We start from the raw sequence: 20,419 nt of genomic DNA, 5'->3' as shown, positions 1-20,419 counted from the left end.
TCAGATGGAATGATTTATTCATAATCATGGTAGCATAATAAACATTGAAAGCACTGACAGTTAAACCCAAGGCCTCTCGCACAGCATGCACATACCCAACCCCAGCGTTCGCATCACACAGACACTAAAACATTCTTATATCCTTCAGTCTGTCTTTGTGGCTTCTTGAAGTTTTTTGTGTGTTTTTTTATCATTTAAATATAAAACAAGCCCACATATGATGAATCGACCATGTTGAGAAGTGCTCCTCCCTCTCCTGTTCTGTAGTCCTGTGTTGAGTTGGAGATAGGCGCTTCCCAGCTGAGGCTCTTTATGTACTGGCCTCTTTTCTTCTCAAATGTTCACGTTCTCTTTAACGGACATAGAAGAACCTGTTCTGGAGCCAGAGGGAGACAACTTCACAAAGCAAATGAACAACCAACCTCCAAGACAAAAAAAAGGGATAGAAACAGAATAGTCTGAGTGGAGGAGTAGGTTCTGGAGGCTGAGGGGATCTGGAGCTCTGTATACTGGAGGCACTTTGGCACAGAGCCAAGGCCCCAAGCAAGGCCCCACACAGGAGGGTGAGGGACAGACAGCATGCAGCACCACACTACCACCCAACACAGAGATACAGGAATGATCATGGCACAGAGAGAGAGGAGAGATTGAGAGCACCTGACAAACATGTGGAGGAAAAGGCCAGCCTCCCCATTATCACATTTTGGAAAAGAAGAAAATCAGAAAAGAGTTTGAGGTGGTGACAATGCCACAGTGGAGAGACTGGGAGAACAGGAGGAAGGGGGTAGAGGGAGGCCGATGGAGTGAACAGAGGAAGACAACCAGCTGACAGAAAGCTATACAACACACACTGTTCCTTTCTTTCAGAAGAGTAGAGAGGGAAGGTAACACAGGGAAGGGTTTACTACAGTCCCAGGTCAGGTATCAGGTAGGGTGTGGTCTACAGGTGAAGCAGGCAGATGACTTCCGCTCCTGCTCCAGTTAGTTTCCCCCAGCCTGGACGCTCCCTCCCTCCGCTCTAGTCTGCTGTGTCTTCCCTCTCTGCCCCTCACAGGTAGAGCTCCTTGGCTCTGATATGTGACAGCTTGTCTCTCAGCATGCGGAAGGAGGGCCGCAGCCCCACGTCCAGGGTCCAGCACTGCTTCATGACGTCGTAAACCACCACCGGGCAGCCGTCGGGGGCGTCCATCTTGTAACCCTTCTCCACCCGCGGCACCACCTCCTTCAGGGGCTGAGGAGCAGAGAGGAGGGCGTTATCAACTCAACCACATACTCTTACTAGTACGTTCTAAAATCCTCCACTGTCTGAACAGCGGCCTCAACCTATCTGCCTGTGCACAAGCTTCACAGCTATTAAATTATACGAAATACATCACTCATCAAGATCTCCAATGCAAGGCAAAAATGGCTAAGGCAATACAGAAAGCTGCTGCCCCCTGCTGGAGGCATACTTACAATTCTGGGGTAAGGCACACGCCCAAAGGAGTAGATCTCCCATAGCAGGATACCATAACTCCACACATCTGACTTAGTGGAGAACCTCTGGAGGGAGCAGAGAGAGAGGCTAAGGTCAACTACACAAGACACAAAGACAGAGCTTAGGCTACACTATTTAAACATCCTCCCATCTACACTCCCTCCCTCCTTCATCCAATCCCCTCTTTTTCCACCCTCACCTTCTCTCGCAGGGCTTCGGGGGAGGTCCATTTGACGGGCAGTTTGGCAGTGTCCTGTGTGGACGAGGCCTCCTTGGTCAGACCAAAGTCACTGACCTTGGCGATGTTGTCGTCAGACACCAGCACGTTCCGGGCCGCCAGGTCTCTGTGCACAAAGTTATTGGCCTCCAGGTACTCCATGGCTTCACATACGTCACTGCACAGCAGGGGAGAACGAGGAGGAGTCACCAAATGGAGATGTGAGACACAGATAAAGAGAGAAACAATGGGATCACTCAGCCAAGACAAATAACTAATTTCATTGTAGATAAGTAATACCAATAGCCATTTAAAATACTTTGGTTTCTGGCATCCTCTCCAGGGAAATCACATTATAATTGAATAAAGAAATCCAATACTGCAGAACTTCCTGAGGATGACTTACAGTGAGAATTTGAGTAAACAGTCTCCTCCCAGCACGGTCCGTCCTCGAGAACGGAGGTAGTCCACTAGACTGCCCTGTGGTGGGGGGGGAGAGAGGGACAGCTGTCAAGCTGGGCAGTAGGAACAGACCCTATCGTAAAGAGACAGTGGACTCCAGCCCACGGCCTAGATAGAGTAGTCCCTGGACAAGCAATAGACTAGACTGAAGTACCTTGGCCATGTACTCTGTGACGATGTAGAGACTGCCCCTCTCCTCTACGATCACCCCCAGCAGCTGAACCAGGTTGTTGTGCCTCAGTTGCCTGCAGGGAAGAGAGAGGGTTTTTAGTGACATAGCTACACACTAAGGTGTACAGACAAAGAAACACACAGTAATAAAAGGTATTAGAGAAAGTGGGTAAGACCATAAAACAGAATGGTTGAGACTTACGTCATGACGGAGGCTTCAGCGATGAACGCCTGGGCCGTGGCGTCGTGTTTGATGCACTTCACTGCCACCTTGGTCCCTCTGTAGTCCCCCACCATCACATCTAAACAGATACATAGAGATGTAACACTGGACAACAACACACAGATCTCACACAGGGATGGAAAGAGACATCTTTATCAGCGCTGGTCTCAGTTAGGGTCTTTACCTCCAAACTCCCCTTTGCCAATGGTCTGGATGAGCTTGAGTTCCTTTCTGTTCAAGGCCCATCCGCCTGTGTGTGTGTGTGTGTGGGGGGAGATTGAGAGAGAGAAAGTCAGACTCTGATTCCAGCAGAACTAATGAAATATCATCCTTCCCCAGACAGAGCAAAGCACAAGGTTAAAGACTTACTGCTAATTCAAGTGATTAAGTCCAGATTTCCTGTACTACAGAAGATGAAGACAGACTGAGTCACTGTGTATTCTTACAGACCAAGAGTGACTCAGAGAATGGAAACACAAGGTTAGTAAAGTGTTCTTACTTCTGGAGAATTCATCCTGGGCGGCCACCGTTCCCTCCATCAGCTTTGGCTTGATGAGTCTGGTACAGAGGCCGTCGGCATCTTTAGTGTAGTGCTGAATGGAGATCGGCGAGAGAGAACATGGTGAGTTGGATAGTGTGTGTATTAACAGTAGCTGCATAGTCACACTGAGGAGGTAGAACTGCATTGTCAACCGTATGTCAAAGACCAGACAACCAAAGAGCGGGAGTCAAGAAGGCTCTCAGCAGTCTGGGGTGGAAAGGATGCTGGGATTGTAGGGCTAGAGGGGACTGCTAGTTAACAGGAGAAGCATGGGAATTGTGTGTTTGGTGGCGAGAGGTCACTAACCACACCTTCACTTTTGATACACTCACATAATCCTGTCGACACCAACTGGTCTACATGTGATCAGGTTAACCAGTCAAACACACCAGCCATCCTTTTGACCTGTGATTAGTTTGTTAAATCAATGGAGAAGCACCCAGTCAGTGTAATCTGACTGCCACTGTGTTTTACGTGAGTAGCATTCACAACCACCAGATGGCAGCATGGTATAGGAACTATTGCCTCTGTACAAGCTACTAAACAAATATATTCATGTCAACACTATTTGAGCTTTAAAGACCCATTATCAAATTAACACATTATTCCTGCATATTTGCAGTCATGAAACCAAGGTTATATAACTGATAATTGGACAATACAAACACTCAATGTGCCTGAATACACACTTGAATCTCCACACAAGTACCCACCATCCATAATAACCCAAGTACTTAACATGTGATTGACTAATCCCTTAAACGCAACAGTGTTAGAATTCCATTATGTGGTTAACACCACAAATCCCACTGAATGTGGGTCTATTGACAGGGAAGGATAACTTGTGTGGAGCCTGTTGTGATAGGCCAGTGGAGAGTAAGGGGAAAAAGAATGAGCTAGAAATCACAAGAATGTGAGAAATACAGTCACAGGCACAATATTAGAGAGAGAGCGAGAGAGCAGGGGCAAGAGCGAGAGAGATTTGACGATTACCGATTGTTAAGAAAACCTGCAATAGCCATGCCTGATTAATCGGTTGACCTCGACTCACGATATAGCATCATGATACTTAGGTGCCGATTCTGTATGCATTGTGATTTGATACTGCAATTTTGTTTGCTATTTGATGTTCCAAACATATTGCTCACTATATGTCTGCTGCAGAGAGACGAGAGAGTATGAGAAAAGGAGTTTTGATCAATCATGGAGTTAAAAAGTGCTGAAAACATGTTGGCTCCCTATTTAAAAAAGGCAGAACAAGCTATAGGGTGAAAAAAAAAAAAAGGTACAGCCGACTAGCGCTTGCTAACATTATCTTAAATCCATACTTGGAGAAAAAGTATCAATAAAATAATATTGATTTCTCCCCGATTGACAAGTACCTTAACACTGTACAGGGAAGGCAGAGTGGGAGGGAGTAGCCTAAACAGTAAGAAATAGGGAGCGTTTGGGATTGACAGGCTGACACCGCCTTACCTCCACCAGCTGCATGAGGTTCTGGAAGAACTCCTCCTCGTCGATGCTGAGCTTGCCGTTGTGGTAGATGATGCGGTAGTGCTCCACCTTACCGTCACAGCTGACACACAAGGTGTAGTCCCCGGGGTAGTTGGTGCTCTCCCTCGCCAGGAACAGACCAGTCTCTGGAGGGTAGAGGAGAAGCTCTGCCTGCTCCCGCGTTATCTTACCATGGAACCATCTGGAGATGGACACGAGAAGGAGAGGAGAGAGGGGGAGGGACAGGACACAGAGATAGGGCCTTAGTGGACTACAGAAAATTACCATACCAAGGTCATCAAAAGGGCAAAAAGACAATTTATAAGTAGAGGAGAGATCTACTCATTATTGCTAGCGTGCAATGTTGGCGATGTAACGCATAAAAGGCCTCTTAAAAGAGTTGATAAACAGTCAGTCATAGACAAGGTAAAGGGGACAACAGCAGTAGATCAGCATAATGTAAGGCAGTGGCATTTCTAGGCAGTTGTACTTAGAGCAGTGGAGTGAGTCTCTGTGTCTCAAGGAGCCAGTGAGAAAGTGCCTTGGCGTAAACAGGAAACGCAGACACAGAAAAACACACATGGGCAGGCAGAGACGGAAACTGACACAGGCTCTGCAATAACAGGAAAATGCAAAGCAGCTCAGGGCAGGCAAGGCGAAAGGCAGGGCCTACCAGACCTCTCTATTCACAGAGAGGTGAGACCACACAGAGGAGAGAGGCTTTTAGAGAGAACAGAATCCCCCAGCAGTATGGAAACAGGAGAAGCAGGAGGTCCACAGGGGTCTCTCTGGGGGCTGGTGAGTTAAGGGTAATCAAAGTGTGTAATTGATTTACACAGTTCCCTTCCTCCAGCCGTTGCCCAGCACAAAGACAGACAGAGCAGGGCCTGTGCAAAGCGGCTTAATGCGGAGGGAGGATTGAGTTGATTAGATCAGCGGAGCTGCTTCTCCATGGACAGCAGCCTCCTTAACTCCCATTAATCTGAGAGCAGGCGCCAGTAAGCCAGCAGTCAGCCAGACACTGAGTAACCAACAGCCAAAACACAGGAGGAGCACACAGGAGCTACCAGCCAAACATATGACCAACCAGTCAGACTATTTAATGAGGAAGCAGGGCATGTAATATGCCATTTATACATTTCAGTTTTTGCCATTCACTAGGGAGCACAGGCTGCTAGAAGTAAGGGGGAAATAGAGTAAGGAAGGACAGTGGGGAAGGAGGTAGGAGAGAGAGACTGCAGTGAGCAGGGGACGGAGGCCTTTTGCCAGTCTTCTTTAGGTTGGTGCTGTAACCCCACCTCCCTTCCAACAGAGTGGATGATTACCAGCAGGTGGCAGCAGTGAGCTGTGAGGTCAAAGAGCAGCATCTCTCAGGGTGTGGAGATCAACAGACCCAAGAACACAGCTGACACTGTTCGTTATATAAGCCAACGGAGTTTTCCCCAAGACATCTGTTATCAATTCATAAAAACATAATAACAACAACCCCCCTCAGACTCACACCACTAAGCACTCCTCTCTGAGGGTATACACAGGGCTGATGTATTATTGGCTGTATTTACAGGGAGTTTGCTCTCTTACAGCTGAAGGAGAGTAGGAGGGCAGTGGACTCTGCCCAGTCCTTCCACTGGTGACCTCTACTTCATAAGGACAGCAAACCCACTCACTCTCTCCCTCTAGTCAGTTCCCTGTCCAGTGGAGTAGCCTTGCCTTTGTTCTTCCTTGTAACACTTGACTGGTTGCCCTTCACCACACAGCTTGAGCTTTCCTCTCCTCAGCTGGGCAGTTAAGCTCAGAAGAATGAGATGTTGGGGGAGAGAGTCTGCAGTGTGTGTGTGTGTGTGTGTGTGAGAGAGAGACAGAAAGAGACACACACCATCAGTGTGTTTTGGTCCAACACGTTTGAGTGCATCAACTTCAGCCTTGTCCTGTGTGTGTGAGTGAGTGAGATAATCAGAGTTATCTCCTGGCCTCCAGTTTTATACCATTTGCATAAGTCTAATTTTTTTCCTCTTTTGAAATAGCTGGCCCTTCAAAGAGACAGATTCAAATCGGAGCGGCACTTAGCCCCACCCACATTGGCAGGCAGCCACCCAGAGAGCAGACGGGACAGAGAAGAGGCGGTAAAAAAATAATAATATTACCAACGTCTCCTGTCAGGCCTTTGTAACACCCCCCTTCTAATGAACTAAGCACCATAGTCATACCTTTAATATACAGTGAAACATGGGAACTTCTCACAGGTAAGGGCACATCTTATGTGACAGAGCAGCAAGGTCCTATCATGTACTTACGGCATAAGACTGAGTTTTCCCCCTGACTTGACCCCTTCCCTTTTCTGGACGTAGTTAGCTGGGATGGTTCCCTCTCTGCCCACTGTGTTCTTCGCTTTGTACCAGTTGGGATCCTGAAATAGCAGCAGAAACACCCTTTAGCCTACGTTAGCACACCGATCCGTAGAGGCTATGTGATTAGCATGAGGATGTAAGTAAAAAAAACATTTTCCCAGGACATAGAAATATCAGATATGGGCAGAAAGTTTGAATTATTGTTCTTCTAACTACACTGTAAAATGTACAGTAACTGTTACTGTGAAATAATACCATGCTATTATTTGAGGAGAGTGCACAATTATGAACTTGAAAATGTATTAACAAAACCAATTAGGCAGTCTTGATACAACATTTTGAACAGAAATACAATGGTTAATTGGATCAGTCTAAAACTTTGCACATACACTGATGATCTAGTGGCCAAAATCTAAATTGTGCTCGGGCTGGAATAATACATTATGGCTTTCTCTTGCATTTTAAAAATGGTACAAAAAAGTGTGTTGTCTTTTACCAGATCCAATGTGTTATATTCTACTACATTCATTTCACATTTCCACAAACTTCAGTGTTTCCTTTCAAATGTAATCCTTGCTTCAGCTCCTGAGCCACAGGTGTCATTTTAGGTGAAAATTGAAGAAAAAAAGGGTCCAATCCTTAAGAGGTTTTAACAGCGTTGTATAATACCTGTATAACTACACAAGTCCAGCACTACAACGGTTTTACACTTACATTTCCACAGTTTGGAAAGGTGAGCCATGCTTACCCTGGTGACTCCAATTATGGTCAACACATCTCCTTTACAGAAAGGCAGGTCCTGTTCAGTCGTCGACTGGAAGTTGTACTTGGCTACACACTCTGTGCCAGGCAACCATGGCACCTAGGTCACGAGTGAAGAGGAGAGGCGCTGTTATAAAGGCTGAGATTGACTACAGTAAAAGGTTACAGATAGTCATAGCTTGGATGAGTGAATTGCATTTATGTCGTCATTGACACTCAAGGGAGAAATTCAATTGCAATAGGGTTAAAATAACACATAACAAGCATTTCAAAAAAGGTCTACAATTCAAATCTTAAATAAGCATGCACCAGGGGCGGCAGGGTAGCCTAGTGGTTAGAGCATTGGACTAGTAATCACATTTTATTTGTCACATACACATGGTTAGCAGATGTTAATGCGAGTGTAGCGAAATGCTTGTGCTTCTAGTTCCGACAATGCAGTAATAACCAACAAGTAATCTAACTAACAATTCCAAAACTACTGTCTTATACACAGTGTAAGGGGATAAAGAATATGTACATAAGGATATATGAATGAGTGATGGTACAGAGCAGCATAGGCAAGATACAGTAGATGGTATCGAGTACAGTATATACATATGAGATGAGTATGTAAACAAAGTGGCATAGTTAAAGTGGCTAGTGATACATGTATTACATAAGGATGCAGTAGATGATAGAGTACAGTATATACGTATGCATATGAGATGAATAATGTAGGGTAAGTAACATTATATTAGGTAGCATTGTTTAAAGTGGCTAGTGATATATTTACATCATTTCCCATCAATTCCCATTATTAAAGTGGCTGGAGTTGAGTCAGTGTCAGTGTGTTGGCAGCAGCCACTCAATGTTAGTGGTGGCTGTTTAACAGTCTGATGGCCTTGAGATAGAAGCTGTTTTTCAGTCTCTCGGTCCCAGCTTTGATGCACCTGTACTGACCTCGCCTTCTGGATGATAGCGGGGTGAACAGGCAGTGGCTCGGGTGGTTGTTGTCCTTGATGAGCTTTATGGCCTTCCTGTAACATCGGGTGGTGTAGGTGTCCTGGAGGGCAGGTAGTTTGCCCCCGGTGATGCGTTGTGCAGACCTCACTACCCTCTGGAGAGCCTTACGGTTGTGGGCGGAGCAGTTGCCGTACCAGGCGGTGATGCAGCCCGCCAGGATGCTCTCGATTGTGCATCTGTAGAAGTTTGCGAGTGCTATTGGTGACAAGCCAAATTTCTTCAGCCTCCTGAGGTTGAAGAGGCGCTGCTGCGCCTTCTTCACGATGCTGTCTGTGTGAGTGGACCAATTCAGTTTGTCTGTGATGTGTATGCCGAGGAACTTAAAACTTGCTACCCTCTCCACTACTGTTCCATCGATGTGGATAGGGGGGTGTTCCCTCTGCTGTTTCCTGAAGTCCACAATCATCTCCTTAGTTTTGTTGACGTTGAGTGTGAGGTTATTTTCCGGACACCACACTCCGAGGGCCCTCACCTCCTCCCTGTAGGCCGTCTCGTCGTTGTTGGTAATCAAAAGGTTGCAAGTTCAAATTCCCGGGCTGACAAGGTACAAATCTGTCGTTCTGCCCCTGAACAGGCAGTTAACCCACTGTTCCTAGGCCGTCATTGAAAATGAGAATTTGTTCTTAACTGACTTGCCTAGTAAAATAAAAAAGGTTAAAAAAAATTAAATTCATAAAATGTAGAACTAAGAACAGATTAGCCCTTCATTCACTCCAGACCTGACTGCCCTTGACCAGCACAAAAACATCCTGTGGCGTACTGCATTAGGATTGAATAGCCCCTGCGATATGAAACTTTTCAGGGAAGTTCGGAACCAATATACACAGGCAGTTAAGAAAGCAAAGGCTAGCTTTTTCAAAAATACATTTGCACAAACTCCAAAAAGTTCTGGAACACTAAAGTCCATGGCGAATAAGAGCACCTCCTCCCAGCTGCACACTGTACTGAGGCTAGGAAACACTGTCACTGATAAATCTACGATCATTTCAATAAGCATTTTTCTACGGCTGGCCATGCTTTCCACCTGGCTACCCCTTCCCCAGTCAACAGCTCTGCACCCCCCACAGCAACTTGCCCAAGCCTCCCCATTTCTCCATCCAGATAGCGGATGTTCTGAAAGAGTTGCAAAATCTGGACCCCTACAAATCAGCTGGGCAAGACAATCTGGACCCTCTCTTTCTAAAATTATCCACCACAATTGTTGCAACCCCTATTACTAGCCTGTGTAACGTCTGAGATCCCCAAAGATTGGAAAGCTGCCGCGGTCATCCCCCTCTTCAAATGGGGTGACACTTTAGACCCAAACGGTTACAGAACTATATCTATCCGACCCTGCCTTTAAAAAAAATATTTGAAAGCCAAGTTAATAAACAGATCACCGACCATTTCGTACCTTCTCCACTATGCAATCTGGTATCCGAGCTGGTCATGGGTGCACCTGAGCCACGCTCAAGGTCCTAAACGATATCATAACCGCCATCAATAAAAGACAATGTGCAGAAGTCTTCATCGACCTGGTCAAGGCTTTCGACTCTGTCAATGACAATAATTCTTATTGGCAGACTCAACAGCCTTGGTTTCTCTAATGACTACCTCGCTTGGTTCACCAACTACTTCTCAGATAGAGTTCAGTGTGTCAAATCGGAGGGCCCGTTGTCCGGACCTCTGGCAGTCTGTGGGGGTGCCATAGGGTTCAATTCTCAGGCCGACTCTTCTCTGTATACATCAATTATGTATCGCTAGCAGCTGTCTTTCTGCTGGTGATTCTCTGATCCACCTCTACGCAGACGACACCATTCTGTAAACTTCTGGCCCTTCCTTGGACACTTAACAAACCTCCAGATGAGCTTTAATGCCATACAACTCTCCTTCCATAGTCTCCAACTGCTCTTAAATGCAAGTAAAACTAAATGCATGTTCTTCAACCGATAGCTGCCCGCACCCACCCGCCCGTCTAGCATCACTACTCTGGATGGTTCTGACTTAGGTATTTGTAGTTGTCCACATATTCTAGGTGTCTGGTTAGACTGTAAACTCTCCTTCTAGACTCACATCAAGCATCTCCAATCCAAATCTAGAATCGACTTCCTATTTCGCAACAAAGCATCCTTCTCTCATGCTGCCAAACATACCCTCGTAAAACTGACTATCCTACTGATCCTAGTCACCATAGCAGCACGCGCTCCAGAAGGTATATTTCACTGGACACCCCCAAAGCCAATTCCTCCTTTGGGCACCTTTCCTTCCAGTTCTCTGCTGCTAATGACTGGAACGAATTGCGGGAAATAAATAAATAAATAAAATAAAATCACTGAAGCTGGAGACTTCGATTTCCTTCACTAAATTTAAACATCAGCAGTCAGAGCAGCTTACAGATCATTGCACCTGTAAATAGCCCACCCAACTACCTCATCCCCATATTTGTGCCAGCAGCATACCACCCTGCATACCACTGCTGGCTTGCTTCTGAAGCTAAGCAGGGTTGGTCCTGGTCAGTCCCTGGATGGGAGACCAGATGCTGCTGGAAGTGGTGTTGGAGGGCCAGTAGGAGGCACTCTTTCCTCTGGTCTAAAAATATCCCAATGCCAGTGATTGGGGACACTGCCCTGTTGTAGGGTGCTGTCTTTCGGATGGGACGTTAAACGGGTGTCCTGACTTTAAAGATCCCATGGCACTTATCGTAAGAGTAGGGTTGTTAACCCCGGTGTCCTGGCTAAATTCCCAATCTGGCCCTCAAACCATCACGGTCACCTAATAATCCCCAGTTCACAATTGGCTCATTCATCCCCCTCCTCTCCACTGTAACTATTCCCCAGGTAGTTGCTGCAAATGAGAACGTGTTCGCAGTCAACTTACCTGGTGAAATAACAGAGAAAAAAATAAAATTGTTATTCATTTTGCACCCCAGTATTTCTACTTGCACATCTATCGCTTGTGTTTAATTGTAATTGTTTCACCACTATGGTCTATTCATTGCCTTACCTCCCTTATCTTACTACATTTGCACACACTGTGTATAGGCTTTTCTATTGTGTTATTGACTGTACATTTATTTATTCCATGTGTAACTGTGTTGTTTGTATCGCACTGCTTTGCTTCATCTTGGCCAGGTCGCAGTTGTAAATGAGAACTTGTTCTCAACTAGTTAAATAAAGGTGGAGGGAAAAAAAATAGCTACACTGGTTTGTCCTACACGCTGTTCAGACCATATAGCATGTGGGCCTATTCTTTAGGCATTATAACGGAGGCTCCTACATCTAACCGGTGGTGTTGTGGCATTAGTGTTGTAAATAGCATCTTCACAGGAGTCATGGTTGTATGTTATCAGCTAGAGGCAATGACAGTACACAGCAGCGTGTGTGCATGTGTGTGTGAGAGAGACAAGGTGTGTCCAAAATGGCACCATATTCCCTGGAGGCTCTGGTCATAAGTAGTGCACTATATAGGGAGCAGCCACTATCCTCATATAACCTGGTGTATTCCTGAAGCAATGCTCTACGCACAGCTCTGTATGTCTGATATCATTATCTGGACACACATCCCTCAATCATTTCCTGATAGGAGTCAGAGAGACGAGCGTCACAGAGGGAGTGATGTGAGAGTTATGTACTGTTGTGTGCCAAAGATTAAAATAATTTGGGTTGATAAGCAAATGTGAATATGGGGGATGCAAGGGGGTTGTAATCATGCTTTGTGGCTGCTGGCAGATGAAAAGCAGAAGCACTAATGTCAGTCAGGAAATATGACACGTCTGGAAGGGGCACGGCACATTAGAATGTGTGTGTAAGTAGGATGCGTGCGTGCATTAGTGATTCATGGGTCGACTCACAACCTGCAGTCCCCGTGGTTGTATCTGCGGGGCAGGCGCGTTTAGGGTCATGACATATTGTGTGGATGAAGGTGGGTTGAATAAAAGAGAAAACAATACCTTAAAAAAGACCAATGTATAATTCTTGTGCATTTTATAATAACAGGCTACACTGGTTCTCTTTCATTATTTTAGGCTGTCAGCCTGAGCTTCAGGGCCCAACTGTATGTGCGTCAAATCGCCTATACACCAATCACAAAATTATTTTGGGAACAGGCAGAGAACGTTGGGAGTTTAATTCAATAAGAGAAAAGCTGCGAAATGGAAAGCTGAAAATAAAGAGAAGCGAGGGCCAGAGAAGTCATGTTTGGGAAAGCATTGGTGACGTGGCAAGAGGATGATAGCAGTGTTCTTTTGACAGTCACAAGACTGGGGACATCAAATAGGCCTATGGCACATCAAGGGAACAGTAGCCTATTGTTCAGATGGGTTAAATGGAAAATGAAATCTGGACACTAACCTCTCAGCCTTAATATTAACACCTGCAGAATGAAACATTTCTTGCAGTAAAATGATAGACCAAATGTAGGCAACATTTTTACTCAGGAACAGGAGTGGAGAAATATGATTTATTTCATCTAGAGAGAATGCAAATAAACAGTTAAAAGGCACCTCTTCATGCGGTATATTTGTTGGAATCATAAAAGCTGATAGTATTACAACCACATAAGATTTCAGTTCTGCTTGGGTGCATATTTTATCAGAAACATGTTGGGTCGTTTTCATAGCTTTCTATTTCATTACAACGGGTCAAACTTTGCACAGAAAATCTTCTGTTTTGAGTTTAAAATTAAAATTAAAAAAAATCCCCCCACCCAGTCCCTAAACGTCTTTGCTCCGCAAAAGAAGCAGGGATGACAGAACTTTACCGATGTCAACTAGATTGAAGCATTCATTCTATTGATTTATGATAATATTATGTTGAGCAAGGATTTATTTAGTCTTCTAGGGGAGTGATTCTCAACTGGTGCGTGGTTATAAGTGGGTTGTAGGCCCCCCCCCAACTTTTTAAATCTAAGAGCTTATAACTTTTATGGGGGGAAAAAAATAATAGCCTTGGTTTCTCAAATGATTGCCTCGCCTGGTTTACCAACTATTTCTCTGATAGAGTTCAGTGTGTCAAATCGGAGGGCCTGTTGTCCGGGCCTCTGGCAGTCTCTATGGGCGTGCCACAGGGTTCAATTTTTGGACCGACTCTCTTTTCTGTATACAGCTTTAAGCACCAGCTGTCAGAGCAGCTCACAGATTACTGCACCTGTACATAGCCCATCTATAATTTTGCTCCTGCACCCCCATTATTTCTCTCTCTACTTTGCACATTCTTCCACTGCAAATCTACCATTCCAGTGTTTGTTTTTTTAAAGGTTGTTTTTACTTTCTATATTGTATTTACTGCGCCACCATGTCCTTTTTTTGCCTTTACCTCCCTTCTCACCTCTTTTGCTCACATTGTATATAGACTCATTTTTCTACTGTATTATTGACTGTATATTTGTTTTACTCCATGTGTAACTGTGTTGTTGGACGTGTCGAACTGCTTTGCTTCATCTTGGCCAGGTCGCAATTGTAAATGAGAACTGGTTCTCAACTTGCCTACCTGGTTAAATAAAAGGTGAAATAAAAATAAATGTAAAAAATATGCGCAATGTTATTGGGCCTCTGATTTTCACATACAGTTGGATGGGTTATTAGCAATTGCGAGCAGGGATGAACAAACAGTTGACTTTCGCACTACTAGCATGTGCAGGTGTGTTCTCCTCTCACCTGGATCCCAGACATGGTAAAGGGGGTGGGGGAGGTGTCCTCAGGCAGGTGTCACTGGTCAGCTGGTACCATCAGAGCTGCAGGACAACAGAAGAGAAGATAGTCAACCTCTGACAGACTAGCACCACACTGGAACAGGATGTATGCTCAGCCTGGTAGACAACCACATGTGGTCTGGTCACTAAGCAAAAGAGAACCAGATTCAAAATGCTACTCTGCTTAGTTCTGTTAAACAGCTTTAATCTGCAGTTTACTGTATGTCAACTCAACTCAGTCACTGTGAATAAGATTCACATGCAGAGGAAAAATAGTATACTGTCACAACCTTGTTTTTCAACCAATGTGCATGAACACTGGCACAACCTCATCTACTGCAAAAAAACAAAAAAAACACTTAATGTGCTGTTATAGAGTGCAATAGCCTACGCACTAGAATTTGTGAAATATAGGCCCCCAAAAAATAAAGACTGCTCTATGCAGATAATCATTTCTAAGCTCTAATAATTGCGCCTCTCCATGGTGACCTTCAGAGAGAGGTAAATGCATGAGAGTTGATCCACCCAAAGGAAATGAAGCCTCCCTCTGCCTGTTGTCCACTGCTCAGATCGCTAAAAGCTAAACCCACCACTTTCTCAGCTCATCTGTGTCAGGCAAAGCTCTGTGCTGTGAGAGCTGAATGATCTGTATTGGCTGGAGGTAGCCGACCCTACAGTGTTTCTACCTACAGTAGACGGGCAGTTCTGAGAGAGCAGTATGTAGGCTAGGCTACAGTATGCAGGGCTGTAAGAGAGCCGTATGGTCTGTATCAGCTGCATCTAGGCTACATTAGTGAGCAGTATGATCTGTTTTGGCTGGATCTAGGCTATAGTATGCAGGCAAAACACAGCAGATGCCGGGCCTGAAGCGTGTCTCTGTGCCCTGTCCCTGAGGATGAGAAAGAGGAGGAAGCCAGAGAAAAGACTAGAGGCACACGACAAGGCCATACAGTTTATGCTGCATCAGACAAAGGCACACACGGCATGGTCAATTCACCATAGGAGGGCCAGTATAGTATCACACAACCTCATCCACTGCCTCCCTCAACCTCATCCACTGCCTCTCAACTCAGGCCCGCCGAGAACAGGAAGTGAGGGGGAACTGGAAGTGGCTGACTCGTATTTTCCGATGGCTTGGTGTGGAGGGGAACTCCATAAATGTACGGTAGAGTTCTAGAACCATTAAATTATGCATGTCTCATCCATACAGCCACTACGGTGTATCAATGGCTCACAGCACAGCAGAGCACTGAGTGTCCTGTATCCTGTGTTAAAACAGGAAGTTGGCTAATTGCAGACTGCTACAGATCTGTATGCAAACTGACAGAGCCAAATATAACAGCTCTGGTATACCCAGAGGCCACCCACTTTTCTATTTGGAATTCTTAGTGTCAGTCAGTGCAAAGGGAAAGCATCACAACAAAAACCTGTTGTTTTTAATAATACATACGCATCTCTAATCTAGCCTACTTCCATCGTCCTCTAAGAGGGACTGAATATCCTCCTCACTTCAGTGTCAGTCAGTGTTTTTGTGTGAAACAGCCATATTCCATCATCCATTGCTCCTATAGTGCTGGTGAAAGGAGAAGATTCAACACAGAGCTGGTGAGGCAAGGTTTCTGAACCAAGGTAGGAAGGCGGATTACATCTGAGAAATGAGCTCAACTCCAGCAGCAGTGCTGCCGTACGGAGGTCAAAGACAGATGCTTAGCACCCACTCAGCAAGTCTAGTTCACTGAGGTGCCTACACACACAGCCATGTGAGTGATGCTCTATACCTCTGAGCGCAATTTTCTCCTTTCCCACTCCCTCATCCCTCCATTCTTTTCAGCTCTCGCAGGCTCCCTGCTGATATTGCTACCATGGAAACCAACAGTGATGTAACACACACACACTATACAGCCATGATAACTACCTCTTCATATAGCAGAACACTCCTTTCTCTGCTGAGTTCAATGACAGTCATTAGGTGCTCCATTAGGTCTAGGTCTAAATCAATCCATTTACAGAGCCAAGAAATACTGCTGAGAAAGAGACAGCGTACTACAGACAACTATAAATAAACTCAATTTTACAAGCACAGTGCTCTGCCGAGGTATCTAGTTGGAAAAACCTTACGCCACTCTCCAGTGAGTGTAAAAAACACATCTCTGAAAGGAAAACCATCAATCCAAAACCTCTCAGTACTCCTCTCTAGCGTTGAATGAACACAGACATCGATAGTATCCACAGCAAAATCTATTGTTTCTACCATGTCATGCTTGTGTAGTCAACAAGCACTAAGCAAGTAGGTACTGTATATATGTTTGCCAGAAGAGCCTCCCAGATGAATAGCATTGCTTCAGCTACATGTGGAGAGAGATCATTCTGCTTGTGCAGTCAGCATGCTACTTATTGTTTTCCTGTGCTGGCTGAACTCTCCATGGCTGCAGCTGGTCAGAAGTGAACAGTAATTCACACTTTCAAAAACAACCACACAAATCATGATTAGGCCTACAGTATGTAACAACTACGCCAGTGACAGACAAAAAATGTGTTGATATGTGCCACATATGAGTAGTAAGCTAATGTTTCTCAACAGCATATACATGACAGGTTGCTCCAGGTAGAAATGGATGGTGCAGAGTTGAGTTCACATTTCAGTACTCAACTACCTTACATGACCGGAGTGTCTGGCAGTGGTGGTCGGTGCCGTTCTAGATTAGGAAGGACTTTTTTTTTTTTTTTTACTGAGCATGGCCTTATTTCTATTAAAGCATATTGGCTGACTGTCATTCATATTCCATATCAATAGGTTTAGGTTACTCAATGATCATCTAAATTTGTCCTATACCCATCATAGGTTGCTACAACGTAGCCTACAAATTAAAGTTCATAACATAGGTGCACAGGTCAAGAGACAAAATTGGAGTCATCAAGGTGAAACAGTGACACATTCAATACCGCCTTGTACACTCTTGCCTGCATCTAGCTGATATGGGGTGTAATCATTAGTCCAACAGTTGCAAAATGAAACAAAACGTTTATAGGACAAATTCAGTTAGGTCCCTCCCAATTTCATTCCATTTGCTTTTTTATTTTATTTATTTCACCAGGTAGGCAAGTTGACAACAAGTTCTCATTTGCAACTGCAACCTGGCCAAAATAAAGCAAAGCAGTGTGACACAGACAGAGTTACACATGGAGTAAACAATAAACAAGCCAATAACAAACAAGTCAATGACACAGAAGAGAAAAGAAAGTCTATATACAGTGTGCACAAAAGGCATGAGGTAGGCAATAAATAGGCCATAGGAGCGAATAGTTACAATTTAGCAGATTAACACTGGAGTGATAAATGAGCAGATGATGTACAAAAGAGCAGAAAAGTAAATCAAATAAAAACAGTATGGGGATGAGGTAAGTAGTTGGATGGGCTATTTACAGATGGACTATGTACAGCTGCAGTGATCGGTTAGCTGATGTTAAGTTGGTGAGGGAAATATAAGTCTCCAACTTCAGCGATTTTTGCAATTCGTTCCAGTCACTGGCAGCAGAGAACTGGAAGGAAAGGCAGCCAAATGAGGTGTTGGCTTTGGGGATGATCAGTGAGATATACCTGCTGGAACGTCTGCTACGGGTGGGTGTGGTTATCGTGACCAGTGAACTGAGATAAGGCGGAGTTTTACCTAGCATAGACTTATAGATGACCTGGAGCCAGTGGGTCTGGCGACGAATATGTAGTGAGTGCCAGCCGACTAGAGCATACAGGTCGCAGTGGTGGGTGGAAAAAGGTGATTTGGTAACAAAACAGATGACACTGTGATAGCTTGCATCAGTTTGCTGAGTAGAGTGTTGGAAGCTATTTTGTGGATGACACCACCGAAGTCGAGGATCGGTAGGATAGTCAGTTTTACTAGGGTAAGTTTGGTGGCGTGAGTGAAGGAGGCTTTGTTGCGAAAAAGAAAGCCGATTCTAGATTTGATTTTGGATTGGAGATGTTTAATATGAGTCTGGAAGGAGGGTTTATAGTCTAGCCAGACACCTAGGTATTTATAGTTGTCCACATCTTCTAGATCGGAACCGTCCAGGAAGGAGGAAGGAGTGTTGTATGGCATTGAAGCTCGTTTGGAGGTTAGTTAGCTGTCCAAGGAAGGGCCAGAAATATACAGAATGGTGTCGTCTGCATAGAGGTGGATCAGTCCAGCCGTCTTCGTCGACCTGGCCAAGGCTTTCGACTCTGTCAATCACGTGTTGTCACAGTACTGTATTTTATCGATGGCGGTTATGATATCGTTTAGTACCTTGAGCGTGGCTGAGGTGCACCCGTGACCGGCTCGGAAGCCGGATTGCACAGCAGAGAAGGTACGGTGGGATTCGAAATGGTCAGTGATCTGTTTATTAACTTGGCTTTCGAAGACTTTAGATGGGGAGGGCAGGATGGATAGAAGTCTGTAACAGTTTGGGTCTAGGGTGTCACCCCCTTTGAAGAGGGGGATGACTGCAGCAGCTTTCCAATCTTTAGGGATCTCGGACGATACGAAAGAGGTTGAACAGGCTGGTAATAGGGGTTGCAAAAATGGCAGCGGATAGTTTTAGAAAGAGAGGGTCCAGATTGTCTAGCCCAGCTAATTTGTACTGGTCCAGGTTTTGCAGCTCTTTCAGAACATCTGCTGTCTGGATATGGGTGAAGGAGAGGCTGGGGAGGCTTGGGCGAGTAGCTGCAGGGGGGGGGGGTGGAGCGGTTGGCCGGGGTGGAGCGGTTGGCCGGGGTAGGAGTAGCCTTAGCCAGCTAGCGAACATAAATAGCATTCTTCTCTGTTTGAGTTATTGTTGAGTAGCTTAAATTAAAAACTGCATTAGTTGGTAAACTAAAAGGTAAACCAATAAATATATAGCTAGATCTCCCTCTCCCTGCCTCTTCTCCTTAATTTGTTCTAAACTGTTCAACTATCATCTTTGAGTCAACTACTCACCACAATTTACGCACTGTAGTGCTAGATAGCTGTAGTTTATGCTTGCAGTACTAGATTCATTCGCTGATCGTTTGATTGGATGGACAAGATGTTAATTCATACTGCAAGGGTGAATGGCTGGACGACTTCCTAAAGAAGTCATCATAATTACTGTGAAAGTCTACGGAAGGGGATGAGAACCATGAGCCTACTAGTTGTTTTAAGTCAATGTACCCAGAGGACAGAAAATTGCTGTCCTCCAGCTACACCATGTTGCTACCATAGAGGGTGTTGTTGAGGCTACTGTAGAATTGCTTGCAAAACCGTGTTTTTTTATCAATTATTTGGTGACATGTGAAAGTTAATGTTGGGAGGAGTTTCATGGTAGGCTCAGAGGTTGCAGGTGTGTTTGTGTGTGCTGGGCCTGTAGCACAGAGAAGTTGTTATTGTAGAGTTTACTGGCAGCAAAGAAAGGTATGGGGAAAAATATGGAAATGTGACATACTATGTAAATACAGAGCAACAGCTCACACTACAGTATACACACACAGCTCAGTGGAGTGGTCCGATGTAGACGAGACAAGTGCACAACAAATGACTCAATAGTTTAGTTCCTATTGATTAGCCTAACCACAACAAAAATCACAAGATGGGTCACCTATGTTCTATGAAAGATGTCATTGCATAGTATGGAAGTCACAAGTGCTATGCACACAAGTGAGATATCATTATTCTCTTTGCACAGAGGCATAGTGTAAACAATCCTATGGTGAAAAGCACAGTCCAGTGTCATGACTGGTGTCCTCACAGCATCTACTTTCTACTAGCCTTAGCCTAACTGAGTGAGGAGAACTGAACATGAACCCTCCCTTGCAGCGCAGAGTGGAAGTTTGAGGTATTGTGCTCTGTTTGGAGTGTTGGCGGTTCTAAAGCAGGGCCCAGACAGACTGTATCTGGCGGCTAAATTGCTGCAGTCAGACAAGGCCCAGCTGTCACGGTGTTGTCTGCTGCCGCTCTCCTACAGACCCTAGCAGCAGGAACCAGGAAGTGGGCTACAATTAGTGCTAGCGCAGTGAGACACGATGTGCCCTGAGATAGGGAGCCAGGCTGCTCTGAGT

The 20,419-nt window shown here is 45.0% G+C and overlaps 1 protein-coding gene across 2 annotated transcripts in view; it reads right to left on the bottom strand.

The window, feature by feature from the left end:
• The window catches only part of LOC112249322 (tyrosine-protein kinase CSK), a 40,548-nt gene continuing 20,129 nt past the window's right edge, over window positions 1-20,419 (bottom strand). For both annotated transcript variants that reach the window (XM_024419164.2, XM_024419165.2), the window contains exons 2-13: window positions 14,333-14,409; window positions 7,682-7,795; window positions 6,880-6,992; window positions 4,568-4,787; window positions 3,050-3,143; window positions 2,735-2,800; window positions 2,530-2,629; window positions 2,311-2,401; window positions 2,101-2,174; window positions 1,677-1,872; window positions 1,456-1,542; window positions 1-1,231 (exon numbers count right to left, since the gene is read on the bottom strand). In XM_024419164.2, coding sequence (XP_024274932.1) covers window positions 1,049-1,231; window positions 1,456-1,542; window positions 1,677-1,872; window positions 2,101-2,174; window positions 2,311-2,401; window positions 2,530-2,629; window positions 2,735-2,800; window positions 3,050-3,143; window positions 4,568-4,787; window positions 6,880-6,992; window positions 7,682-7,795; window positions 14,333-14,347 — 1,353 coding nt within the window. In that variant the 5' untranslated portion in view covers window positions 14,348-14,409 and the 3' untranslated portion in view covers window positions 1-1,048. The remainder of the gene's footprint in view (window positions 1,232-1,455; window positions 1,543-1,676; window positions 1,873-2,100; window positions 2,175-2,310; window positions 2,402-2,529; window positions 2,630-2,734; window positions 2,801-3,049; window positions 3,144-4,567; window positions 4,788-6,879; window positions 6,993-7,681; window positions 7,796-14,332; window positions 14,410-20,419) is intronic.

The sequence above is a fragment of the Oncorhynchus tshawytscha genome, linkage group LG04 (assembly GCF_018296145.1).
Source record: "Oncorhynchus tshawytscha isolate Ot180627B linkage group LG04, Otsh_v2.0, whole genome shotgun sequence".
NCBI classification, from domain to species: Eukaryota; Metazoa; Chordata; class Actinopteri; order Salmoniformes; family Salmonidae; genus Oncorhynchus; species Oncorhynchus tshawytscha.
Note: the sequence above shows the minus strand (reverse complement) of the source record. Positions and strands in the feature narration are given on the sequence as shown.